Source organism: Gavia stellata, chromosome 3 (assembly GCF_030936135.1).
Source record: "Gavia stellata isolate bGavSte3 chromosome 3, bGavSte3.hap2, whole genome shotgun sequence".
In the NCBI taxonomy this organism is placed as follows: Eukaryota; Metazoa; Chordata; class Aves; order Gaviiformes; family Gaviidae; genus Gavia; species Gavia stellata.
The window spans coordinates 22990543-23018248 of record NC_082596.1 but is presented as its reverse complement, the minus strand read 5'-3'; the positions used below and the strand labels follow the sequence as shown (position 1 = coordinate 23018248).

The 27706-nt window shown below is 41.0% G+C and overlaps 1 protein-coding gene across 1 annotated transcript; it reads left to right on the top strand.

Annotated features, from left to right (window-relative positions):
* The first annotated feature begins 4019 nt into the window (after positions 1–4019).
* Positions 4020–26921, top strand: BAALC (BAALC binder of MAP3K1 and KLF4). Its single transcript, XM_059815273.1, has 3 exons — positions 4020–4185; positions 23241–23410; positions 26571–26921. Exons 1-3 carry the CDS (start codon positions 4020–4022, stop codon positions 26673–26675), a joined length of 441 nt encoding a protein of 146 aa, XP_059671256.1. The 3' UTR covers positions 26676–26921.
* The last annotated feature ends 785 nt before the right edge of the window (positions 26922–27706 follow it).

Here is a 27706-nt window from a genome sequence, read left to right as displayed (position 1 = left end):
ACTGACCTCCTATCTGCTTTCTGGCATGAAGTGAACAGGTTTATGAGAAAAGCTGGGGCCTAAACCCGTATCTAACTGGGGTACTTGCTAAACACCATCTAATAGAACAAGCAGAGGTACCACCCAAAAAGCTGAAGACAGGCAGGACATCTTTTACCTAAACCTCCTATTGCTTCTTCTGCACTTAACACTGAAAGCAAATATAAAAGCTAACATACACCTAGTAGTTGTCACTAGGGCACAAAAGAATTAATTTGATCCAGTAATTTGGAGGGGAAAATTAATAATGGGTCCTACCACAATTCTGTATGGATTTTATGAGGAAAAGTATAAAACCAAATTATTTTAAACCCATTTTAGAAAAATTATAAATTTTAAATCTCCGAGAGTCCCTTCCCTCTCTCATCCCCTGCCCACCCTGTCCCTTTACTTCCTAATCCTGTTTTCAGAGTAGAGAACAGCCATAGAAACAGGCATATACACAGCAGGCGTTACTGACAGCACGAGGAAGAAAAGCATCGCTGCAGCGTGTGCATCAGGCAGCGCAAAACCAGAACAGCTAAAATGCAGTCCCAGCTCCACTAATAGGATATCTGGGAGACCATCCTTTTGCTAATGATTGATGGAGAGAGGTCACATTTTACTGCCTTAATCATCTCCTGGCATGAGGGTAACAGCATGACAAATGAAACGAGACCCAAAAGATTGCGTTCTTAATCTTACTCCTGCTAGGCTACACCACCCCAGGTGCTGAAGTAAAGGAAGAAAAACAAGTTGTAAATTTTCTCCCCCCAAGGTTTCTTGCGGATTTCAGTTCTTCACTCACACATTGCCATCAACCTCTTCCTGCTCTACACCAATTGCTCTCCCCCCGGCTTCAGCAGCAGGTTAGTTCCCACCCAGTTACACCAGTGGAGGAGATGGACTCAGGCCAAGGATTCATCTGATTCTGAGTATTTTCTGTGTTTCTGAAGGCAGATTTCCTTTTCTGTCCACTTTCTTCCCTGACATGATTCTCAGTGCAAAATTAATATTATCAAATTAATATTCTTGTATTGTTGCCTCGCTGTATTAAAGCTGCCACCATCTGTTTCATGTCAGCCAACGCGCAAAGAAAAACGCGTTTCATTGCCATAGGTTGTGGCACTTTACAGCTACAGCACAGGCCCACTCACACAACTGCGATGTACCTCGGAGTTTGCTCGTTAGCTCAGGGGTGAATCAGAAGGGTGCAGATACGTGGACATTGTGCCCCGCACACTTGCTAGTGAGAAGTAATTTTCTTAATTAATCATAATGGATTTTGATACAAAGATACATGCGATTGATCGCATTTGATTCTTTTAACAAAAGAATACAAAACTCTGTTTTTCTCCTAGTCTCTTAAACGAATTTAAAACACACCAAAGAATAAAAGTTCTTTTAGCTGTGGAAAAAAAAATCCAGTTTCAAAAAGCAGTCCTCAGTTCCACCAGGAATTGATGAAAATAAAATTGAACCATTTACTTACTAGAGCTAACAAATGTATTTTGTTTGTATTAGTCATACAAACATTTTCATTTTGAAGGATTTTTAAAATTCATTTGAACCTCAACAAACCTTAATATTTGAGAGTGAAAATTATCAGGTCTTACTGTTGTCCAACTGATTTAATAAACAGATCAACAATGACACCAGCTGCTTAAACATGAAAGCAGTAGTAGTTATATTATTACTTTTCTATAGTAGTTTGCTCTATGTTCCACCAAAAGCGGAAATTTGAAGGTTGATGCAAAGTATAACTGCAAAGCAGGCACCTCTGGAGAGCTCAAGGAAAATGAACGTGGTTTGATATAACGCTTTAAGACCCTACTTTACATTTACGGTCTAATTCCTCTCTAGTGGTGGTAGCAATAACAGAAAAGAAAGAGAAGCCTTTCATTGTTCTCTTGCCGGTGGCTTTTCAAGGGTTTGAAAACTGTGCTAGGAAAAAAATATGCTGGAGGATGAAGTTCCTGCAAGTACAGCTAGAATTGGTATCTAAGTGATGTGAAAGTACACGTGCAAAGCGACAGCAACCTGTCAGAGCCCTTCCAACTTCTAAGTTAAAATGAAACAAAATAAAAAGACTCCTTCGAGGTTCTGTTCCAGCATGAATGTTGTTTAGTCCTCTTGGTCTAGAAAGTTTCTTTACACAGTTACAGTGTGAGACATTGACTGTGTTGCTCAGGTTTTCACTTGGAGAGTCAGGCGTGCTTGGCAGTTTTTCCTGGGCTGTGCCCTATGCCCACCTAGGGCACACACAATTCCTGGGAAGTGGGATGTGTGTTAGACCTCTTTGCTGGCTTTGGACACCACTATATTCCACTGCCCTGGGGACTATCCGCTGGTGGAGCAGTCTGATTAAAATAAAATCTCTGTTGGAAGCCTCTTTTTATAAAAAAAAAAAGGTCTTATTAATCCAGAAAAACATTACCATAGTGTTGAAAAAACAGCTGCTTCCTCTCAAATCACTGCCCTGCTCATCCTGGCACCTTGGTAGTACGTGGGCAATAAATGGCAGCAGCACTCCCATGTTGTAAGGGATCTCAGCAGATCTTGGTAGGAAAGTAAGATCGTCGTGAGTCAGTATTTGGCTGAGAAGCTGCTTAGAAACATCTCAATAGTCATCTGCTTCGGGAAGCGTAATGGGTGATTCAGCAACTCGGGCAGTACTCTCCGACCTGAATCACTTTGGAACCAGAACGCAGGACCTACCGGCTGAGATGCAAAGCTAAGGCCTGTTGGAGCCTCTTAAAGTTCTTCTACCAGCCTTTAGGAACAAGGGTTTTTTGCTCCAGAGAGTTTGTGTTTTTACTTGCAACTCTGATAACACAGGGCAGCCGGAGCTTCTCCAGATTTCCCTGGCTGTAGCCTGTTTAGCCAACGGCCACTTGCATAACAGCATGAAGTGCAGTACACATGATTTTTGTATCACGCTGTAAGATGTCTTAGGGGAAAGAGTCATACCTGCTACTCTACTGCAAAACGGTTACAGGAGAGAAACGTTTATGTGGGATGAAGTCTCCCGGTTGTGATTTGATCCCACAGTGTGTAGTGTTCATGGGGCTTGCTCCATCCCCGATGGGGGCCTTGAGAAACAGCTATTGCAATACAAACTACAGCCACCCATCAATATGTCTCAAAACAGTGTCAAATCTCTCTGTGGGTCTGTCATTTAGATTACCCGCAATAGCATAATTTACAGTCTGTTTTGCAGGAATACGATGTTCCTGGTTGCTTCCCAAAGCGTGTATCCAAGAGGAAAGATTGGGAGTTTCTCTGGAGTTCAGCACGTGGTACTGCATCTTCAGTTCCTAATTATACAGCAGCAAATCAGCTAATGCGGAAGATGGAGGCAAGGCTCTCCCAGCTAAATCAAGGAAGGGGCAGACGGCTTTATGAAACGGGGTGCGAGACACAACCAGGGTACCTAAATGGGGTGCAAAACCAGGCCAGGAGGGCTGCTACGCAGTGTTAGCTACGGCAGGCTGGCATCTGTTGCCAGCCTGTACGTATAAATCCCGTATGCCCAAGTCCCTAAGCCAGGGAAGCGGGGAAGCCTGCCAGCCCCAGGCGTGTGCCTGCTCCCGGCCGTCCCCGCCCCCCCGCCTGCGGGGAGCCGGAGGGGCTCTGCAGGGCAGAGCCGGCGCCGCAGCGGATGCCGCCCTCCTCGGGGGCTCGGCCGCCGGCTCCCGGGAGCCGGGGATGGGGAGAGAGCGGGGACGGGCAGGGGGGCGGCGGGATGGGAGAGAGGGGAGAAGCGGGAGGGGAGGGAAGGGGGTACCGGGAGGAGAAGGGGAGGGGACAGCCGGGGGAGGGGGGGGGGGCTAGAGGAGATAAAGCCGGGAGGAGGGGGAGACGGGCGAGCGGAGCCGGGGGGAGCCGGGAGCGCGGGGATGGGGCGGAGGGCGTGAGCGGCGGCGGAGGGGGAGCCGTGCCCGGCGGCGCGATGCTGCCCGGGCGGCGGCAGTGGCGGCGGCGGTGAGCGGGGCGCCGCCATGGGCTGCGGGGGCAGCAGGGCCGACGCCATCGAGCCCCGCTACTACGAGAGCTGGACGCGGGAGACCGAGTCCACCTGGCTGACCAACACCGACTCCGAGAGCCCGCCGCAGGAGGGCGGCAGCGCCGAGGCCGGCGGCCGGGAGCAGGGCGCCCCGCGCCCCGGTGAGTGGGGGCCCCGCCGCGGGCGGGCACCGCGGGCCGCCCGGCGGAGGGGAAAGGCTGTGGTATGCATACGCGTGTGTATATATAGTGTATATAGGCGTGTCTGTCCACCTATCCATCCGCTGTGTCCGCTTGTCGGAGACCGTCTTTTTCTGCCACCGCCGAGAAGTGTAGGCGCGAAAGTCTGCGCTTAAAGATAGGGTGGGCTCTCGCCGCGGCAGCACCGCAGAGCATCCGCCGTTCCCCGCCGGCCCCGCAGCTCCCGGCCAGCGCGCCGAGACCGGCCGTCCGCGCCCTCGGCTTTTCTCTGACAGAGCTGGTTCGGTACCTAGAGACCTTCTCGCGGTGGTGCCTGGTTATGAGAGAGAGCATATAAATGCCATCAGCTATGTCATAACATCAGCAGAAGGGAAGAGAACTTGGTCTTTGAGGCTCTTGCTGTGGAATACACGGCTTTTTTTGCAAGACAAGTCATTTAGGAAATAGGTTTCAAAGAAGGAAGAGGTAGTGATACGCCAGCCTTCTTGCGCACTACCTCAAATTAGGATGATAGACAGAAAAGAAAACTCATCAGATGGTGGGCTGCACAGGCGCTGACCTGCAAGTTTGAATTTCCCAGTTCTTGTCAGTGTGGGACACTCTTAGTTGTCCACTTGAGGTATTACAGTGGGGACAGAGATGGGAAAGGGAATGAGGAGCTCTGATCTGATGTGGGGTTTAAAATGTCTTCAGAATTGTTAGCTATTGCACCAGTATCTAGAAATCTCGGTCTAGGTCCAGAAATTCATCGTGCTAGATGTTGTACAAACACAACATGAAAATGGTCGCTGCCCCAGATAGATTATAATTTGCATATAAAGCAGTAAATGCTTATAGGCAGCTTCAGAGGAAAAGAAGTAGCTTTGCAGACTTTTATAGCAAGCTACAAAGCACCAGGAAGAAATCATGAAAGTGCAGGAGTGAAAATCCACAAAGGTGGGCATCACAGGCCAACTGGAATAGGGAGATGATGACTCTGTGCTGACCAAAACAGGGAGGGAGAAGTCATAAAGGGTCTATGTTGTACTCCTGAAGGCTAAAGAAAGACTTTGTAGTAATCACATGTGAAATTATGAAAATTTGCAGGTGAGTTGGTATATGAAATGCTGTATTAAAGAAGATGATATAAGGAATTTAAAGAGGTTCAAGACGGTACTGGCCAGTAAGCTGGAATGACAGGTGACAGTCTTGTCTCCAGCAATGAGGGCTAAACACAGCAAGTGTTACCTCTGTACCCACGCTTAGCATTATCTTAGCCGTGTTTACTTTGAGTTGGTGCCTAAACATCATAAACAGAAGCCAGATAGTCCAAGATTTCATATTGAATAGGAGGTGATAAAGAGGTGGATCAGTAAGTATTCTTCCTAGAAACATGCGATAATTGAATTTGTGTTTACAGATGAGAATACCAGAGATAAGAAGAGGACAACGTTCAAGTCCAGTAGAGAGTCATTAGGGTAAGAGAAACTCTTTACAAGAAAACCATGCAGAAGAGATTAGAGAGGAAGGGAATGAGGAGATGACAGACTAGTAGGAGCAAAGGAAAGACTAGTAGGACTTCAGGAAGGGTGAGATTCACCCTTAACACAGCCGTGGTGGCAGCAGCTTAAGGAACCTGAGGAACACACACTGGTCCCAATTAGTGCCTTGAAAGTCATAAAGTACTTCATTGAGAGCTGTTGTGGGGTAAGGCTTGAGGTAGGAAAGGAATGGAATAAGGAGAGGTACTCCAGGGACTAGAAACAGCACCTTCAGTGAATTTACAGATGAAAGGGAGAGGAAGAAGCAATTGGAGGGGCAAATGAGGTCAAGTATGGGTTTAAGACATGAAGAGGAAAACATGCCTTTATTGTGAGAACTGAAAACTACCTAAGAGTGAGAGACGAAAGGGAAGAGTAAGGGAGGGCATAAGAGCAGGATGGGGGAGATGAGGAGATGGGACGTGACATTGGCGTAAGTGGAGGTAGGAAGCTCCTGTAACTAGGACGTAGAAAGGGAGGAGGCAGCTGGGGAAGGGGGGGACCAGCCAAAGATGGCTGGGGAGAAGAGAATGAAGTTGTTCTTTGTCATTTTTTGCTTGGAATAAATTGGTGAAACTCTGTGAAGACAGAGAATTGGAGGCAGGATGACGGAAAGATTTCAGGAAAAAGCCAAAAGCAGTAAAAGGTGGCTGTGATTGTCAACATGTTTCAATTAAGTGGAAAAAACAACACCAGACATTGGACATCAAAATGAGAAGAGGGGTAAATCACTCAGGGATGAAAGAATGTATGGTATACAGGATCAGCAAGCATATCAATGAGGAAAGGGTTAGTAACTACCGTATACTAATCTTAGTAATCACATCCCACCCCAAAATTTCATTATATCCTTCTCTTTTTGTCAGCCAGCATATTTAGCTTTCTGTGTCTGCTCTGACTGGAACTAGAAGTATTTGTGTAGCCAAATGTTTGTATCTTTACTAAAGCATTTTGAAAGCTAAAATATTATTAAATTAAAAAGGAAGTCACGAGGTTTTTTAGTTTTCCTTCGCTTTTCCTTTCTTCCTATTTCAACTGATCCTTTCTTAGAATATTTGTTCACTTCCCGACTTGATTTTTTAACATCCATTTTAATAAAGTGTATTGCAATCTCCCTATTTTTTACAGGAAGACATACAGGACAATATCAGTTGTTATAATATAGCTAAAATAAGACAGACAACTTTTCCTAGGTTCATGACAAGTCACTAACAGCCACAAATACAGGTGGTAGCAACTTGTTGCAATACACTGCTGAGGCTTTGACAATGATGAACAGTGTAAATTGATACCACTGAGGAGGGGTAGAAGAGTAATAAATAACTTCATGAAGCACTGTAGGTGGTGAAATTGAAAGACATCTTCTAGAAGATAAGCGTACGTTCTGTTCATAGGGTCAGTGGCTTCCAGGAGGGAGGAAAAAAGGAAAGACACCCCGTGAGCCCGTAAAATAGAGCAGTTTCTCTTAAGAACATCCACTGCTATGTAAGTGAAGAACTTTTCACAGGATTCAGCTACTGCACAGGCTATAGCTGGGGAAAATAACAGACTACATTTCTGCTTAGTAACCGTTCCTTGATCCTTGCAACCCTTTGCATAAATTGCGTTCTCTTTTCGAGGGTCTGATTCAGCTAAGTGGAAGTGTTAGCACAAGTAATGACTTTCTGGGAAAGTAAGAATCTGCAGGAGCAGTCGAGTCCCCAGGGCAGTCACCATGGGTTACAAGCAAACCGCCGGGAAAAGGTTGAATTAACAAAAACTGCACAAAAACTGTCAAGTATTTTGAAACACATTTGCATAGCCTGCTGTGTTACCTTGGGTTAACTTGCTGATGTATATGTATGTATAGGCTAGTAACTTAAGATGCACAATTTCCTACCAGAAACCAGTGCTGTAAAAGTGCTTTATAAACCCGTTCAATATCAACTATAACAAAAATTAATTTTTGTTTTGTTTTAAAGCAGGCTTTAAGTCATCTTATTTCTATTTTTTTCCATTCTTCAGTGGCTAAGTTAGCTGCCGCATTCAATTATTTTTTCTTTATTGTACTTGAAAGTGCCTCAGAGTGGTTAAAGCAGCATGTTGCCTTGTGGTCAGAGAGACCTTACAATCATGATTTAGCTAAAGGGCTGCAAACTCCTTAGGGCAGGATCTGTCTTTCCTATTCTCCAGCAGCAACCAGCACAGTAAGACCCCAGTCTTGGCTGGAGGTTGTTGCTGAAATGCAGATAAAAGTAGTTAATTTTTAAATGATGTAGCAACCAAGTAAAAACCAATTGTCTTGCATCAGAACTGAAAAGCTGTGTCTTGGTTGCCTCAGGACTCATTTGTTCAGTGCCTCAACTAATAAAACATTTCTTTATTTTTATCATTACCTGACTCACAGTATTGGCTAAGGCTTCAAAAACAAAGACAGTTTTCATTCTTTGTACTTTGCACTATTTCTATAGCAAAGTCTTTTCTCCTGAGGCGTATTAAAGAAAAACATTATCCGCATTTCACGCAGACTCACCTGATGCACTTGGGAGAAAAACTTGCTCACGGCATCAGCAAACGTACCTGCAGTCAGTGGTTTGCCATGAATGAAAGCTGCAATTTAGGATTGGTTCATTCCCTAGTGAAGACACTTGCAAAATAGCTATGAAATGGGAGTAGAATCGAGTCCTTTGTAAAATAAATAAATAAAATCAGAGGAATGCAGGAGAAATTTTGTCACTATCTAGCAATCTGGCCGGCTAACAGTTTATCTTACATAGTTCCCTTTAATATAGTTGTACATTTATGAATAATTCTTGTCTTACATGACCAGCTTTTGCTGCTGCTCTGCTGGTTTGTGATCGCTGACAACTGTGGGAAGTTTTATAGACCAGGTTCAACTCTGCAGTTAGCCTCTGGTCGAGACTCAGTGTGCAGAATCCAGGGTTTCAGAGGTAGCCTTTCATAGAGAAGTTTTTGAAAATTGCTTTTCCCCTTTACAGTAGGAGAGGCTGGAAGCAGCTGCATCCAAGGCGCAGGGCTGTGTGAACACCAGTCGCCATAACAACAGGGGCTGGTGCTGGCTTGGACCGCAGCTGCGGACATCTGCTCTTTCATTTACCAGGTATATGTCCAGTTAAAAGCTGAACAGAAATGCATAAGCAAGCATCAGGTTGTAAACGAAGAACTTATTTTGTGCAGCAGATGGTTTCTCGTAAATCAGACCGCTGAGAAGTATTTAATAAAAAATCTGGTTTAGGTTAAAAGCCAGAGAGGGATCGCTTTTGCTAGTGTGTAATATGGGTATATCAGTATCTCCTTGTGCTCTTATGCCCATTTACTACTGTTCTTTTACTAATGGGTTTGTTCAAAATCTGGTATGTTTAAGACACAATTATAGTGATTCTGACATGTGGTCTTTTCAGGAGATAACCTTATTACAGTTTTACAGTAAAAGCTAATAAATACAGGCTTTTCCTGCACTGTAGACATGTTACAGTGATTCCTTATTCCACCTTAGTCCAGACCTTGGATATAATGATACGGTATTTGCTAAAGGATCCCATTTTACTATTGTATCTGGATTTTGATTGTATGATCTCTGCCATTTCAGTTGCCACTAGCCTCTGTATGAAGTGCGGTACTGAGGAAACCTTTCTAAATCACACAAAAAGGGGAATAAAATTTAAAATAACATGTGGGATGTTTCATACAGTAGGGAGAGAAAGCTTTTGGATCTAATTTTTACTGCCTAGCTTTCAGAAAGCAGCCTTCTCATGTGCCTGCTCAACTTTGTACACCAACTTTTTTGTGCGTTAACATTTATATGGATGGGTAACAGACTTCTTATATCTGTGAAGTGTCTCTGTAGAATGGGTTTGTGTAGGTCCTTCCATCTGCACAAGAAGAAGACTGGGTTCAAAGCCCTCTGAAAATCACTTTCTTAAAAGCCTGATTTGGTAGAGCTATTCTTCAAAGGGTTCCTTTCCGAATGGCACCTAGTTTTGTGTCATCCCTCTGCAGCTCTGGAAGACCACATAAACAGCAAACCTTGCTGTCAGTACTGCAAGTACAAACTCAGTACCAAATGTGGAGGTAAGCCAAAGCAACGGAAAAGCCCAAAGACCCTGCCGCTTCAGAGGAGTTAACCATTCCCATATGCTTTAGGGACTTCTGGTCAAACTTTTCACAGCACGTCTGCGGGAGAAAGGTGGGGAGTGTTGCAGAATGGAAGGGAAATAACACGGATGCACTGCCCAGCTGTATGCCTCCCTCAAAAATGGAAAAATAACAATTTTTGCTAGTAAAAAATGACATTTTTCCATCAGTTTATGGATCAGGGAATGATAAAGAACCTTAGATAGCAATAGAGGAAAATAATAGAATTAAATGGATAATCACTGTAATAAATGATGGTTGTCAACCCACTGACCTGAAACTACTCCAGATTGCTATTCTTCATTTATCACATACACTTGGGGTTTGCTCAGCGTAGAACCCAGTCAAAGATTCCAGTATTGGCCTAAACCAGTATTTACTCCACCACAAGACAGCATTTAAATTGTTGGAAAAATTAGACTCAACAGATAAATACAGCTTTTTGTAATAACCATATTTTTCAGCCTGACCACTGCTGTTAATCCTTCCAATCCATACATTTTCATCTTTGCTGTCATTTGATAGTTTAATACTGTCTTAATTTCACATAGGTACAGATGTCATTTAAGAACAAAAGCTGAAATACAGATTGGAAGCAACAATATATTTCAACATATTGTCAGAGAACTTCAGCATTTTCATTTTATGTCCCCGAGTCATCCCACCCCCTCCCCATTCCACCCCCCAAAACTAAACATCTCCTCATTTTTAAGCATGGAAAAAGTCCCATTGATATTGAGACCAACTGTGCTTACGCTTTTTGCTAAATTATGAGAGTAGGATTGTTACAGGCACAAATGTTGTTTGAGATAATGCGTAGGGGATGTAAGTAATTTGGATGGGACTGTTGCTGCCATTTTGCACTATGGCCATTCTGTGTAATTATATACTTTGTGGGTGTTGTATTTATTTTGTTCTGTTGACTCAGTTAAAAAACATCAGTGATACTTATTTGCCCCACCAGAACATATTAAGTGACAACCCTCCACCACCTCTAAAAGTATTTTTAAATTAATTCTTTATTAATAAATATCAACTGCCATATAAAAAGGAAGAGCCTATAGCAAGCAAAGCTTTTTCTTTAAGTATCAGAAATAATTGCTGGATGAGAAAATTTCTTCTATTATGAGCCTCCAGCTTGCTATTTTGTTAGATGTATTAGACTCAACTGCTGAAAAACTTCAGTCTTGTTTAATGGTAGGTGGTTAGTGGCATTCAGGTACTGCACAAAGCCTCCTGGAAGGTCCTGGTGTCTCAGGCGAGAGCAGCCGCCCCGTGCCCCTGAGGCAGGAGGGGAGGGCAGGGGCTGGGCAGGGATCTCCAGCTGCCTGCTCCTCCCTTGGCAGCCTCTTCCTTGCACTTTTTGCCTCTAGGATTCTCTCAAAGCACTCCAAAAGCTGTACTAAAAATAAAAATTTAAAATATATTATGATAGCTTTTCCACAAGGTCTCTCAGTCTCTGACTAATTCCCATTTAGCTAATGGCCAACATTCTTGCTAAATCCCTCCTGCAGTCTAAAGCAGACCTACTAGGATTGATCACCCGCAGTTTGCCCCAGTATAGTCATTTACACGCAGAGAAAGTAAATTCGCTAAACATGCTATGTGCATGAACACTTGAACTACATGAAAGGCTTTCCTAACTGTCACAGCACCAGAAAGGAGAAAGGTTGGTGAGCATCAATAGAGATGATTTGCAGGAGAGATGATTTGGAACCTTCTCTCTGGATAATTTTCCAGCTGAAAAAAAAATCCTTCTTGCAGCATTGAAATCTTTCATGAGAAAATTTCTCGTAGTTACTGAGAGCCAAAAGGCTGTCATTAACTCGTGAAGAGCTATTGCCCTCTGCCTCTGCAGCAGGCGGTGGGGAGGAGGGATGGTGAGAGAGGGAGAGTGTCTGAAAGGCTTTGAGCAGGAAACCTGAGCAGTGGTTTCTGTCAATGACAGGTCCTGCCTGCAGGATGCTCAGAAGGAAATTGGTCTGCAAAATCCTTCTTCTTGTGGAAAAAGCTCTCCTTTTTTTTTTTTTTTTTCTTTTCTCCTTTATATTCTGATTCAGGACATTTAAAAATTCTTTTTTCTTTTCCTCAGGAATGAATTTATGCTTTCTGGCCAGTTCTAATCCTATATTTTCCAGTTTAGGAATGCATAGTTCAAAACGAACACTTTAAAAATGGAATTAGCTTTAAGTGAAGACTCCTGCCAGTCTCAAAGTAGAGGTGTAATGTACTTCATTCAGCAAACACAGTTCAGAGTGCAGTTTACCTCATTGTCCATTGATTAAAATTTCCAAAATTTCCACTTTTTCTCAGGTATTCCTGCAGTTTAAAAATGAAATAAATTGATTGCAGTTAAAAAAATCTGTGATTCAAAGCTGGGTTGTACCTTAAATCAAAATACAGTAATAGTTAAGTCTCAGAAACTGAATGAGCAAAGCCATGAGTTTATTGTAAGGCTTTTTGTTTGACTTGCACAAAGCAGCACTCTTTTCTAGACTATGCGGATAATATTTTGAAAGCTGTGTGATTGTGTGCATTTCTTAGCAGCGGCCTTGCGTGAAAAAAGTGGCTTGGTCCTTTACTGTATACAAATAAATAATGCGTTCCTATCCCAATTTTATTATCTGATGAGTACATGCATAATTACTTCCCTAGACTGTCACAGTGCCTTTTCCACTTAGGAAAAATACAGGTTAAAAGTAAAACAAACAGGTAGATGGGGGAGTGACGTTCTACCCGTTAGCATGGGCAGCTGTAAGCTGCAAGGCAGGATTTTCCATTTTAAGGTTTTCCTGAATCCACCAAGCCCCTCCAGATTGTTTCTGCATTGCTGTTTGCTTGACTGAGCCTTAAATTTTAAGCAGCTGATGAAAAAGAAGTAACGCTGAGCCTCTCATTCCTCCTGGAAGATCATGGATTCAGGCTAGCCTGTTCAGGTGGATGCTAGCTACTGAAGAGCAAAATAATCAGCCAATCCCTCTATTGATTGACTGAAATATTTTGATTTTTTTTGCCAGTTTCCTAGCAATGCATATAGTTGTGTTTCTGTCTCTGTACATTTCATCTGGATATTGTCCCCATGTTGCAATTGTCATTCTTGTAAACTGCTAGTATTTCCCAGGTGGGCTATCAGAATTGTTTCAAGCACTTGCAGTGCTAAAAGTACGAATTTCTGCTACTTGCGTAAAGCCCAGGTGCTTTTTGAGTGTTTACACTGTCTGTAGAAAAGATGAAAAAAATTTTATGGATCTATCATCTAGTGGATTGTTAACGGCTGATGACATTAGGTTTTAACACAGCTACTGCCCTCATTTTAGGATGAACACTAAACATGAGTGATAACTTTTTCACGTGCATACAGATATCTTAAGCCAAAGCATTTTATGATTGCAGTCATACCGTGAGCCAGTTAAGTCATCCTATCCTTTCATATATTCATAGATTGTAAAGCTGGAAATGTCACCTGGCCATACAGCCCACTAGTCTTTCCTGAATTAATTCCCATATGGAGCATACCTTTGGGACATTCGGACTTAATTTACAGCTTTCCAGTGGCTGACATTTTGCCTAAGCCTTTGTAAATTAGGCCAGTAGCTAATCACTCATTGTTAAAATACATGTCTAATGTCTTACCTGGAACCTTTAGCTTCAATTTCCAGCTGCTGAACCTTGGTGAGCAAAACTAAAGAGTCACTTCAGCTCAAGTTTCACGCGCATTTAGATGCTTTTCATAAGGATTCCTGTTTAGTCTGCCTAAATATTTTTGCTGCTCCTCAGTATGATTAATTGAAATGATACTACCTACTCATCTTAAAATTCCATGCGTGATTAGCTAGGTAATGAGACCGATAATAATACTTGCCATTTCTGTGTTAGAAATTAGTCTAAAACATAATGAGTGATGTTTCATTACCACATCCCAAAGGAGAAGGAAAGACCACGTGAAGGAGGAGGAAAGACCATGTGAATGTCTACAGATCTAAGCCACTGTTCAGAACCTGTCTTCAAACAGGGTGGGTACAGGTGTGGGAAGGATGGTTGAGCCTGCTGCTTGTTTTCCATCTCACACAGTGCTTTCCTGTAATGGGAACTTCTTTCTTTATATTTTAAGGAAAGGGTCAGACAGGAACTGAGTCAAAAGCAAGCACCTTTGGAAAACAAGCTGACTTGACTTAGTTTGGACACCCGTGATGTGAGGTATTGTGCATGGAGGGTATAATTTTTAAGGTGAATTTTTCATGGGCAGTACAGAAACATAGCCTGTATCTTTGAATGTGGAGAAGCAGATCTCCCTGCACTGCCTATCCTTCTAAAATGCAGTATTATGAAAAGCACTTCAGAGGTTTGCTATTTGTATGTTAGTTTTTTCACTTGGGAGGAATTAGTGATCTGTTTCGTTTCTGACACATCATGTGGCACTGGTATGTTGCTTAATCCATTCCCTCTCCTGATTTTCCCAGGCGTAAAATGTACTTAGCCTTCAATGTCTTCCAAAATATTGCCAAATTCTTATTCCACAATATAGTGAAAATTCAGTTCTTCTTTCCTGTTCCAGTTATTAAAATTTGTATCTTCATCCATCAAACTCTGTTGTCTTTCTGCCATTATGTCCTTCCCTAGCACCCTGATTACAATTCTTTGAAGTTTACCTTTCGTATCTTCCCTTCATGGTCAGACCAATTCCCCCTTGTTCTGCTTCTGGAGTCTATTTTCCATGTAATATCCTTTGTCTTGACCTTTAACATGATGACACATTGTTAGAGAGTGTTGCATTGTGCTTTTTCTATTTGGAATAAATATAAATTTTATATTCACCTTTCATTTCATAGATGTGGTTGCAACAGTGCTAAGTTTGTTTACAAGATAGTTGTACTATGATTCTGTATCATAATTTGAAATCAAAATATACCAATATGCAAAGATTTAGCATCTGCCTTTACCCAGGAAATTAGGCCATGTTGCGCCAGGGGAGGTTCAGGCTGGATATTAGGAAAAATTTCTTTACGGAGAGAGTGGTGAAACACTGGAACAGGCTGCCCAGGGAGGTGGTGGAGTCACCATCACTGGAGGTGTTCAAGGAACATGTGGACGTGGCATTGCAGGACACGGTTTAGTGGGCATGGTGGTGTTGAGTTGTAGGTTGGACTTGATCTTACAGGTCTTTTCCAACCTTAGTGATTCTGTGATTCTGTGATTCTGTGAATGTCAAGGTTTGCAGCTTTAATGCTGCCCTTTTTGTATTCTACTTGTCTGCTAGAATCCTTGAATACTCTGTAGTAGAAATCTTCATATTATAGTAATAAATCTGATCAGACTTTCAGAGCTATTTATAGTATACTTGTTTATGCATGTACATGTTAAATTCCAGTTTTAAAATCTTTTAGAAATTTCTGTTACCTAACAAAGAGGAGCCTCTTGCCTCATTTCAAAACAGCAATGGTAAAAGAAGTTTTGAAATACAGAAATTTATAGGACTGTTGTTTGTTTTACACTCAGAAATGAAGTGGCAGGAAATAGGAAAATAAGCAAATCTGCCCACCAAAACTGTCGCAAGATGTAGTGCTTGGTCTCCCAGTTTTGCCAGGATTCCAATGTGCATAAAGTAATTTAAAAGCATTAAATATATTCATTGTGAGCCAGTTCTTTCTGTCCTGAATTTGACATTAAATACCATAATCTTACAAAAGAACATCATTCCATAAAGCTCCTGAATGTGACAAAACCATGATCAGATCAGGATGTAAAAGCCTGATTTGCCTTCTGCTATTAGCTATTATCTGACCCCCATTGCCTTGCATAAATATAGAATTTCCTCTTATTTATAACCTACTTCCCTTAGTGCCGAAAGTAAAGCATATACCTTCTAAATGGAGAATGAAGAGGCTGTTCGTGCTCTCGGGTGAGCTGAGTTCAATTAAGCATCCCACAGAAGTAGGGAGGAAGGCCCAGAGTTCCCCCCTGCTTCCCCACGCCTGTCGTACCTGAGCTGCACGGCTCAGCCCTGCCTGGTTCAAGTCAGCTTTGGAGGGACCTGCCGTCCATGGAGGGCTTTGTGTCAGGAGAACAGGTCTCCTTCCCCCGCCTTTTCCGCAGCCCATGGGGGAAACTTTTCCCTAAAGAGCGACTCCACAGATTTTCGATGGCTGATACAGAATGTGTGGAAGATGCAAATACATTTGTTTTGGTGTGGTTTGCTTCACTGTCTAAAATTCATATCACATTAGAGTTCAGATAAATCATTCTGGATTCTCTGAATATCTGGGCAGTAAATTTATTGCATTATTGTATTTTCAGATTCAATAAATACAAAACATTGTTTCTGATGACATTTTTCTGCTGCAGCAGGTCGTCCCTCTGCAGATCTTCTTGATCCTTTGTCCTGCCTTACAAACCTATTCTCTGCTATGTCTGAATGTTTCTAAATTCTTTCTTGTTCTGGAAAAAAGCTAGTGCAGATTTCCTGAGCATCTGGCCTCACCTCTGAGGCTGCTGCTTTGGAGGAAATGACTTAAACTGGACTTTTGTCACAACCTCTACTCCATTCATTTTTGATAGGAGCCATTCTATGTTCTATTTATTCAGTAGAAGTACATACCAGCTCTCAGGCCAGCAGATACGTAGTTTTCCCAAACACGAATAGTTTCATATCAGGAAAACAGGTATAGAAAACAGGTATTTCAGTGCTCTGTGTACTTGTTATTACTCTGTAGCATTAAAAACAAGAAACTCAGTGTTGGTAACAGATACGTATTTCCTCTGGAAACAACTGCATGTTGTGATAACATTGTTCATTATTCTTTACTGTGAGTTTTCTCAGAGTCCATTTTTACAGTGCAGTATCTTATTATGCAGGCATTTTATAAAACAGCATCTTATGCATCATTCATGAGATAACAGCCATGATAAATAAAAAAGGGTGTTGCTGAACCAGAAAATTGAACCTTACTGGTTTGTTCATAGTCAATTCCAAAGATACAAACTTAGCATACTAATCAACAGCTAACCACTTTAAACAAATACGTGCTTGTCATTCAATAGCAGAGTGTGTGACGGCTCAGATCTATAGCGTATTTGGGTCAGAATTCATCTCCAGTTTTGGCCACTACCTGCTGCTTTAAAATCAGGTAGGAGAATATTGTGGCAAGCACATGTGGAACAATTTTCTCCACAAAGGTCTGATCCTTTTGGCTACTAGGCATCATACCCCTTCCAGATTTCTTGCCAGCATTAGATATTGCAGCACTGCTGATTTTTGTTAGCCACAGAAATTTTCAGTTCATTTTGGATCTTACTAAGATATTGCTCTTTTGATGAGGTTTATGCAAAGAGATCCAGGCGGACCTACCTTCATGCCACCTGTGGTTTGAGAAGTTTCCTGTAGTCCTGAGAATTGAGGGCTACCCCTAAATGTTGCTATCTGGTTCCTTCTCCCATTCTTGATCATTAGAAAACAAATATTAGCTTTCTAATACATAGATAAGGTCTAGCAAAAAGCCTTGAGCAAGTCATACCTTTATCTTTTGTCATGCACAAAACTGACCCCCCTAGTTCTCTTTTTTTCCTTCTCTCTCTGTGCCAGCTGTTGATCTGTGACATTATTCTGCTTTTTACTCCAGTTTTACTTTCACAATCGGAATTAATTATGTCATTTCCCCCCTCTTCACATCATCTTTATTTCCATACTAAAATCTGATTAGAAAGAGTTAAATCTTAAGAGTGAAAATTTCCTCTCATGTTTATGAGATACTCTCGTAAAGGATCATTTGAATTCTTAGGTGTAACCAGGCTGTATGAAGAACTACAGCAACATCTATGCATTGTTTATCCTTGGTTTTGTTATCACTACTGTTGTCATTATAATAAAAGAAATCAGAAATACAGGTCTAATGTCTAAAATTTCCATTCCATGTTTTACATTTTCTTTAACTGCTCTGTGATGAGCATCCTGTTTACCAAAATGATTCTTTTAGACAGCTCCATTTAAATGGTTTTAAAGAGTGATAAAGTATGATTTAAGCATTCTTTATTTTGAACAGACATAAGCTTGCAAATCTGTGAGCAACTTTTTGGAGTACAATTTTAAGTATGTATCTCCTAAAACACAAAATGTCTGCGGTATTAAGAACTTATGCACTTTAATATTATTATAAATTGCTTTCAAGTATCTAGTGCTTACAGAAAAGAAATGTTGCAGGGGTGGCCTTAGTATTATGTAATTAATTTTCTGGTGATGTGTAAATGAATCCTATCTGTACATTACATCTTATTTTCACTTCTCACAGTTGTGGGATGCTGCTGTCTGGGAATTTCTGAAAACTGATTCAAAATGTAAAAAATTATTAGGATTGTAGACAAAAGAACACATGCCAGTACATATTAAGAGGTCTCATAGAACATGGTGGAAGATGGGACTTGGTGACTTTTGCTCATAGAGAAGTGAGGTGCAGTCTGCCAGGAAGATAAGTGAGGCAGAGAGGGAGATGTTGAGAGACAGAAGTTAGAACATAGGTATGTTACAGCCAGCAGAGAAAGAAAGACATCACGGATGGATTCCTTTGAATGCATTGGTGAATGTGCATCAAATTTTCAAGTATCATTTAGGAACTGAAAGACACCTTTGAACAGTACTGTTTGCTGCCTACAATTCTGTTATGGAGAAAACATCTGTTCTTTAAAAAATGGTCATGTCCTACCTGTGATGAATACACAACTTAATAGTCTGAAACACAAAGAATTGTGCTTATAATAACTATGGTTAATTGACAAAGACAATTTTAGAGAACTAAGATAACAGAAGCATTGAAGTGTTTGGAGCCTTCTAAAAACTAATTTTGATGTTTGCTTGGACACACTGAATTTTTGATTACATTTACAGCAGAGAGAGTAGGAGGTTATCCCAGAAAGACTGGAAAAACTTGGTGTCCTACTGGCAGTCTGAATATTCAATGTTAAGATAAACTATTAATTATGAGTAGCAGCAGTTCTTGGAGAGCTGATTTTATTTATACTGTTTATACGAACTACTTAAAAATACCAGTGCCTTTATTTTTGTGTCAGTAGTGACAATTCTCACATTCTATTCTCTTTGTCCTCTTCTAGGAATTTATATTACCTTTAATACACCTGTTGTTCTTCACATAAGATACATATTTCAGGCAGATTTGTTCTGTCTTTCTGGTCTTCATACTCGTATTGAGATACCTCTGATTTTAGGTAGCTTTCTGTTCATTACATATTGCTGTAATTGTAAAGCTGTTCTTAAACGACCCTCTTTTAGATTGCGGAACAGCTAAAACATACCCAGATGTCCTAGGGACTGATTTTTAGTTTTGATTTGTAAAATTCAATAACTACAGTTGATTTTTGTCAATATCCATATTTTCCAAAACGTCTGTATTTTGGGAATTTTGAACAAAAGGCTGTAATTTAATGCCAGCATTTTAGTGGAAGAAAACTTGGGTAAATTTGGTTTTTCAAAATCTATACAAATTTTCAATGTGAAAACACACAAAACAGAAGATTATTTGAACTGCTGTCATTTGGTCTAAATAATCAGATTTCTTGGTGAAAGAGATTTTAGAAATAAAGTTTCTTTGTATAGGTTATTTGTAATCAGTCAGTCACATCACATCTTACTCTGGGCCAGCAACTTCTTTAGAAGTCTTTGGGACACTGTTTTTCCTGTAACACAATGGGAATCCTTGGTGAATCTGAACTAAATGGGTGAAATAAATGCATGTCCCCTGAGGCAGGGGTAGTTGGAAGCAATGTGAGTATACCTCCAGAGGATTTAGTGAGCTCAGCAAAGCAACTCAATGAGAAGAACGAGTGTAGCTGGGTGAGTGGGGTTCGGTTTTGTTTTGTTTTATTGGATAGCTCACCAACCTAAGCTGCTTTCTGCTGCTTGTTTCGATTCCTGTGCTACCTCCCAAGTTGTGCCAGTCTGACTGCTTGCGTCATTGGGTGATGAATAAAGTATAGGGATTGATTTCAGTTTAAAATAACCCTTTTTTTCCCTGGTGCTGCTGAAAAAAAGCATTTGTCAAACTGCAGCCTAAAGGATTTCTATTGGACTGGTGAGAAATGCAGGAGTTAGCTCGCCTGTGCAGCCTAGCAAGCCAGTGAAAAGGAAGACGACAGTGAGCATTGCCGTGGGTGGACAAATTCTTTTAAGCACATTTCATGCTGGAAAGATAGACTCGGATTTGTGAGCAATGGGGCTGCTGCTTGGGTATTCTCCCTGTGTCCATTGAAGGAGAACTCCTGTACATTCTTTATAAATAAACCTGATTGCATGCCATGAAATACCTGCCTCTTATCATCCATTCCTCCCCATAATGGGAACAGCCTGGCAGTCGCCCAAACCCTGACGAACCACTCCTGAGGGAAAGGTCACCCTCACATTGGTGGGGGTTTGATAATCGCCCAGAAACTCAGGATTTGGGAATGGAGCCGTAAGAATATTCTAGGCTTGCCAGTTCATTCGAAAATGAAATACATGTATTTGACAGGGCATTGTGATGGGATCTGCTGTTTTCCCTGGCCTCAGGGGGCCCATGGACTTTTGGCAGGGGTTGGCCTGGCAGAGAACATGAGAATGAAAACAACATTACTGCGCCCGTTTGTTTAAATTTCTACTGAAGCTCTACAGTGAAAGACCGAGGAGGTTATTTACCGAACCCATACTGCAAGGATGAGATAACTAACGGCACTGAGGCAAGACCCTGAGTATTGCCATCCTGCTAGCTTGCAAATTCCAGACTGTACAGAAGAAGAAAGTTAACTCTTCCATTTTTGTGTACTGTGGCAAACCCTAAATAGCAATGCAGAAATATTTGCTATTTTAAAAGCAACCATGTGTTCCTAATCTTTTTTTAACATCATCTGTTTTGTGCTTTGTATCTAGTCTATAAAATAGGTGTTGCTTTATGAATTGCCAACAAACCTCATGGTCTTACTTCCACTGCTCATGCATTCTCACTGCAATTTCTGCTCAGTGCTCATACATAAAGAGCAAGTCACTGAAGTCTTTAAACTGTTGCCCACTCTCTAAATCATCTGTTTGACATTGAAAAAGAGTTCATATTTCATATGCAAACATATTTCAGAATAAAATAAAAAAGCTTTTTGCACTAGTGTTGGTGACCATTAGGTCTCCCGTATAAAAATACAGCAGAGTGATAGTGGAAGGCTCAGATTCTGATACCTGGTTCATTTCTGACAAGTATTGCAAAAAAAGTGTCAGCCCTGCAATGCAGGATGCAACAAGGATGCTCAGGCTGCAAACTAACAGGAGACAAAAAATGAAGGAGATGTACCATTTTCAGGATAGAGATTTTCCATCAGTCTCCAGAAATGGATTGATGCAAGAAAAATTGTTCTGTGCAAGACCAAAAGATGCAACACAATTTGATAAATGAAAAATTGTGCTTAATAACAAAGTGGCTTTTCAGCTGACAGCTGTTTCACCAGACAATTTAGTTAGAGGCCAGATGGCCAAAGGAACACATGGTGGAAAGTAATTTGGTAGGATGACTCCACAGAAGGAAAAACTCATAATTCGTGTATGTTTGAAAAGTCCAAGATTCAATTAATGGAATTAGTATGTAATGCCTAGAGCATTTTGCCTGTTCAAAGCTGTGGTTGATCTTGTTCTCACAGCTCCACTGCAAGGTGAAGCAGTAGACTAAGGCGTGAGCTTAGAGCTCTGAATCACACGTGTCTAATTGCCTCTCCATCTCCCTACCTGACAACTGATTTTGTCTATGGTATCAGTCTATGCCACTTACTGTTCTGCACCAAGTCATGTTTCTGTCTCTCATCTGGCACTGTGGAGTGGTAGGAAGAGATAAGAACTAAAACATAAGTAGGTGTAGACGTCTGGGAAATGTGGGAGAAGTAAAGTTTAGTCTTGTCTTATGGAAAGTTGCCTGTAGATTTAGATGGGAGAATGACATTAGTTTTTATAGCTAGCAGAAAAGGCAGCCTCCAAAGACTGAAGTTTGTTGTTTTTTTTTTTTAAATGAACTATAATGTAATATTTTCACATTTCAACTAAAAATTTTTTCTGTCAAAAAGTAGATGACTTAGCATTATTAGTTACCACTACTACAAGTTAAATTGTCCTTGGAAAACTCTTAACACCATCTTCTGACTGCTCAGGGAAATGTAGTGACTAGTTTGTATTTAGACTTCTTAAATCTTACACAATTTTAGATATTTTCAATATCAAGACTTCAAATATTTGCTTGGAGCTTAGTTGATTTCAGTCATTACCTTTGCTAGCTGCTACTGATGTTGCTTTCTACTGATAAAGCAGCTTTTCTTACAGATTTCTGGGAAAGAATTCAGGACGTTGCTTCCTTTTTAATGTCCTTAATACTGTGCTTGAATTCCCACCTGATTCATGGCAGAAGGTTTTGATGACACAATGCACACTTCAAGTAGCAATGAATTGTTGTTGCTTTTCCTCATACTTATTTTTCACTTAGTATCTGTGACTCCTTGCTTCTTCTTCCAGTTTTGATACCTGCATTGCCAGTTAGTAAATCTGCTTTTCTTTTTCTTATTTGAACATAAAGTTTATTATAAATCAGTTTTGCCAAAAATGAAATTGAGAGCTACAGTCATGCATCCCACTTGCTCTTTGTATTTGGATTTCAGGCCCAGTGTTGCAACCAGATGTTTAGTGCTCTGCACGCACCATAAATGACAACTGATTTTTGTTAATGCAATAAGATGAGAAAATTCTTTTAGGCTGGCCAATATCATATTGTACAACGCATGCTTTTAGCCACACAGCTAGAGCTGAAAGCAAATTAATAATTTATTTGATTACTGATAGTCAAAACAGTATGAAATATATTTTTTCTGCATTTCTTTCCTCAACTTATGATGGAAAAAAATGTTCAAGGCAATGAATAGAGCAATCTGTCCATCCATATCAGTCTCATCTGTCATGCTCACATCTAACCCTTTCATTTCCCGAATTGAAATAGATTTAAGGGGAGCCTCTCTGGGTCCTTAGTTAAACCCTCAGTCATGCAAGCTGCTGTGTGTGTGGAGAAGCCATTGGAGATCCACAGGTGACCAAAAGGCTACTGATATGCTGCACTCATTAACTGGTTTTCCATGTTTTCTGAGCTGGTGTTTCACAGGGCAGTGGACTATAGGAGAAAGGCCAAATAATGGAAAGTGTGAGGATAAAGGTGACAAAAGGAGGTAGACTGCTCTCACTGTAGTACTGTACCGTACCTTCCATGACTTGTGCTATCACAAAAACGTGGTGAAACAGAGGGAAGCCAGAGCCAGTTATAAACTGCTCCTCAGTATTAATCGCACAATTTCATGTGTCCCTTCTAGGTCTTCTGGATGATGGGAAATCAGCTCAGACAGGTGTAACTACAGCATCAGCCACAGCTGGAACGCTGAACACCGAGAAGAGGAACAACTGTGGCCCTCACTGTGCGAGCCCCATGGTCCACAGCACGGGAGCTACGATGCAGAGACAGCACAGCTTCAGGACAGCAGAGGTAAGAGTATGATTATGTTTCCTGACGCTCAGCACTAGCTTCAGCCAGGTCAAACTTATTTTTGTGACAATCTTCCTCGCTGCAGTCAAACTGTATTTAATGCCTTGGGATAAGAGAAAATGGCTGCACCACAGCCACGGCATGATTGAGCCTAGCACCTCTGACAACACCTCATGCCTGAATGGCCACAAAATTGATGTTTTATTTGGCAATTGGAGTAACATACACTTGTTACAGCAAAAAAAACCCAACCCACACTTATTTTTTTCCAGCTCAGTCCAGCTGTGGCATGTATTGTGGAAGCTGTTTAATTATCGGAGAGGGAATGGCTTTTTCCTTTTTTGCTGTTTTGCCTAAATTATATGCACTGCATGAACGCTGGTTCATTCAAGGCTGGATGTGAAGCCTGAAAAAGTCAATGGGAGTCTTTCCAATAACTTCAAAAGGCTTTGGATCAGATCCTCCCCCCTTATTCCTCTCACCTATATGTTGCATACATTGTAGAAGGATCATCCAGTGTAACAATAATGTATGAACACCCAAGGCTTTGGGGCTAGACCAAAGCCCAAACTTCTCCCATCCTAGCTGCCTACCTGCTTGTCTCTCACAGGTTTCCACCTGCTGCCCTGTTCGTATACCAGCTGCTGAGCTGCTGCAGATTAAAGTAATCCAAACCCTACAGTTGGTTTACTGCTTCCTCGGTTTCTCAGACGGGAAGACCTCTCAGCACAGTGTGTGGTGGAACCACTACACCCACCCCATAAGAAGCTGTCCCCTCTTGAGAATCACGTCCTTGAGAGAGGCAAATTTAAACCCAGGGGGACTAAGCAAATGAAAAAGGGAATTTGGATTGAACTTCACCTTGCATTTGCTAGCAAACAACACATTGGTACACATCTGTTTATTTTATACATTCACTGTATTATCTTCTGTACTGCTGTAGTACAGAAATATTTCCCGGTGACATGGATCCTGCTGTATCTTTCCAAGAGATACTGCAGCTCCAGATGTACAGGGACATATTCTACAGCAGCATGACATCTAGAGCCATGGATTTGCTGTAAATGAAAAACATAAATGCCTGTCATAGCCACTAGCCCACAGAGAAAAATGAATTGGTCAGGTTGGATATGGTTGAACAGAACTAACATAATTATTAATCCGATTTGAAAAAGACTTGGCCACACTTGAGAATTATGTGTATACTTGACATATTGTTGGAGAAAATCGTTTGTCTAATTTTGTAAGCGATTGAAAAATTCTGTCTGCATTTAGACTTACTCGGAAGTATGGGCAAATTCCCACAACATATTAATAAAGTGAGTGTTGACTGTAATGGGACTACTCAGAGAAGTGTGGGTTCCTGACCTGGGGCCCTATGGCTTTGAATGTATTCTCCCACCTTTTTCTAGCTAAGATACATTCAGTAATATATACCTGTACTGTTGCAACCCAGTGCAAAGAAAATTTCTGATGCTAAGTAGGGCATTTACATTATTCTACGCATCTAATGCAGGTGTCTAAAAAAGGAAAGTAATTTGTCTAAACTTCTTATAGTCAAAAAAGAAATGTATTTTCCTACAGTGAAAGTGTAGTATCTAAGTTAGGCTCCAGCTCTGGTTTGCCATGCTGAAGCTCTGTTTCTCCACTGACTGTTTAGGGAAGCGTAAGATGAGTAGGTTTCCAATTTGGACACCTAAAGTTTAGATGCCTAGAGTAGAGAATGTGACTATCTCCCCAACTCAAAATGTGCCTATTTTATTCACCTGAATATTCACATTGACTACAGTTTTTCTTTTACCTCTACATGCTGTAGAATACAATGCAATGCAACACCCAGTGCTCTCAGGAGACTTGGGTTCTGCCATCGGCCTGTGGGGCAGCAGGGGGTAAACTGCTTTACTTCTCTGTTTCTCATTTTCTCAGGCATCAAGCCCTAAAGCATCCTACTGCCTTACCTCCACCATCAGTTACGTGACAGGGTACAGTTAGTGGTTTCAAAAGGGAAAGGGTTTGACATGGGCTGCGTCTGGGAAATATTAGTATCCTCTCATAAGAGTCATGTCAAAACAACTTGGAAGTAAAATATGCTGATGATGAAAAGAGTCCTAATACCAGTGAAGGCAATATAATGGTCAAGCGCCTCAAAAGCAGAGATGGTATCCAGATTATCTCCCTGTCTGACAATAACCTGGTTTGATTTTCATGATATGCGTAGTCTTTGAAGAGTCCTTGTGTGAACATGAGCACTAGGGGAGTAGACAGCAAAGGAGCGGATGTATTCAGGCTACAGAAATGTGCAGTAATACACACCGGCAAATAAACACCAGTTTTTGCTCTCAGATGATTATGTACCTTCCACTCACGTCAGTGGAAGTTTACCAGACAATATTGCACCTGGCATTATTACCATGTAAATGATGCCTAATTTACCTGGCAATCTTTACACTCACGAAGTGTCTCATGAAACACTGGAGATGTAATAAACAAATCCACCTAACTCAGCTCTGTGTCTCCATCAGCCCAGTTCTGAATGTCCTTTGCTAGACCTATCCACTTTATTGCGCAGTATAGTGGGTTGCTTATGGCAACAAGCAGACAGACTAGACGATGGAGAAGGATAAATTTAAATTAGGGATGCACTTGCATGCCTCAGACAGACTGACTTTTTTGAATATTTGGAAATAACCTGATGAAGCTCTGAAAGCTATATATTGTACTTAGGTCTTATATGCAGGTAGAACTAAGTGTTATTTTGAAACTGTATTTTCACTTAAGAAACGTAAAATGAAGCAGAGAGAATTCTGTCTCAGGCTAATCACACTCAACTCCCAGTGACACCAAAAGGAACGTCTAATTTCCACTTCTGGACTGAAACTAGATTTATTTGCTCCGCTTATAGAATGCACATGTGTAGAGATGCTAATGGTAGCCAAGAGGGTTGATCTAAAGCCTACTGGCGTCCACAGCCTTTAGAGCAGTTATAAAACCTTGTGTCCGTGCTGAATGAGAAAGTTGCTCCACATCACAGTACTGTGTGAAGAATGCTGGAGTCTTTCTGTTTATTAAGTGGAACTGTTTTCATAAATTAGGAGGTAATCGTCAATGACTCTTTGTGCTGTCAGTGTGGAACTCACTGTACTGTTTAAAACTTTCACAGAGTAAATGGGATGCACAGAAAATGTCCACAAAAGAAGTCACCATTAATGTTACAAAAAGCATCAGACAAAGCGACAGAAGGAAAACAAAGAATTGTGTCAATTAATGAAGCAAAGCGCAAGTGAGGATGGACCTAACAATGCTTCGCTGTGCTTTAAATGTCATCAGTCACTGAAGATATGAAGATCTCCAGATGTTCCACGTTGAATACAGCAGGCAGCTGCTGCTGAGTGCCTTCAGAAACATGTCTTGTAGAAACTAGCTGCAGACACTGTAGGATGTTCAGATGTCATTTGTCTAAAGCAGTGCCACTGCACAGACATACACCAAAATTCGTGCCATTCAGGTTTTACTAAGTAAGTCCTACGTTATCTCCTTGTGTATGTCTTGTTCTGCATTGCTATTAGGATGAGGCTGGACAATGAGAGGTACATTTCACCGCAATTTAAAACAGGAAATGAACAAATGACTCTGCATTTTCAGTGGTAAGGGGTTTTGAGTGTGTACATTCAAACCGATGGAGTTCATTTAAAGAGCTCACTTTCATAAAACTCAAACCCAGAGATCCCAGAAAGAGACACACAGGTGGCTTCCATTAAATCTTATATATAGTTAAGTCATATAGTAACTTTTTTATATCTTAATCTTTTAATTACTTAATTTCAATTTATTTTCTGTATTGACAGAATTTAGGTCTTAAAAACAGTAACTGTCATATTGATCAGCCTTACTTGAAGTTCCCAGTCTTAGCTGGCAGGTAGGGCTCTGCCTACTTTGTTATTTCATATATGCCCCTTTAATTACGCTGAGGCCCAGATTGACTTGGAAAAAAGTGATCGCTAATACTACATGAAAATAACCATAATTCTTAAAACAATATTCCAATCACAGCTCCAAAAATTGACTTTATTTGATCAGGTATAGTTGATTTGCTGTGCAGAACTTATTTAATTGCATTGTAAGTATCCTGTATCATAATGCTCCATGTTTATCATAAATACACAGCTAAAAATAATATAAATGTTCAGTGTAGTAAAGACCAGGAATTAATTCAACATATTACTTCTTAATATAGAAGTAATAATATATATTCTCTGTGAGTTTGTACACTTGTGAGGATAAAAGAGGTAAATTTAT

Bases quoted from the DNA above. Each gene is read 5' to 3' on its own strand.
- BAALC (XM_059815273.1), top strand. From the start codon at position 4,020: ATGGGCTGCGGGGGCAGCAGGGCCGACGCCATCGAGCCCCGCTACTAC. The intron at 4,186-23,240 runs GTGAGTGGGGGC...TGTCCCTTCTAG, and splicing joins GCAGGGCGCCCCGCGCCCCG to GTCTTCTGGATGATGGGAAA. The intron at 23,411-26,570 runs GTAAGAGTATGA...AAACTTTCACAG, and splicing joins ACAGCTTCAGGACAGCAGAG to AGTAAATGGGATGCACAGAA.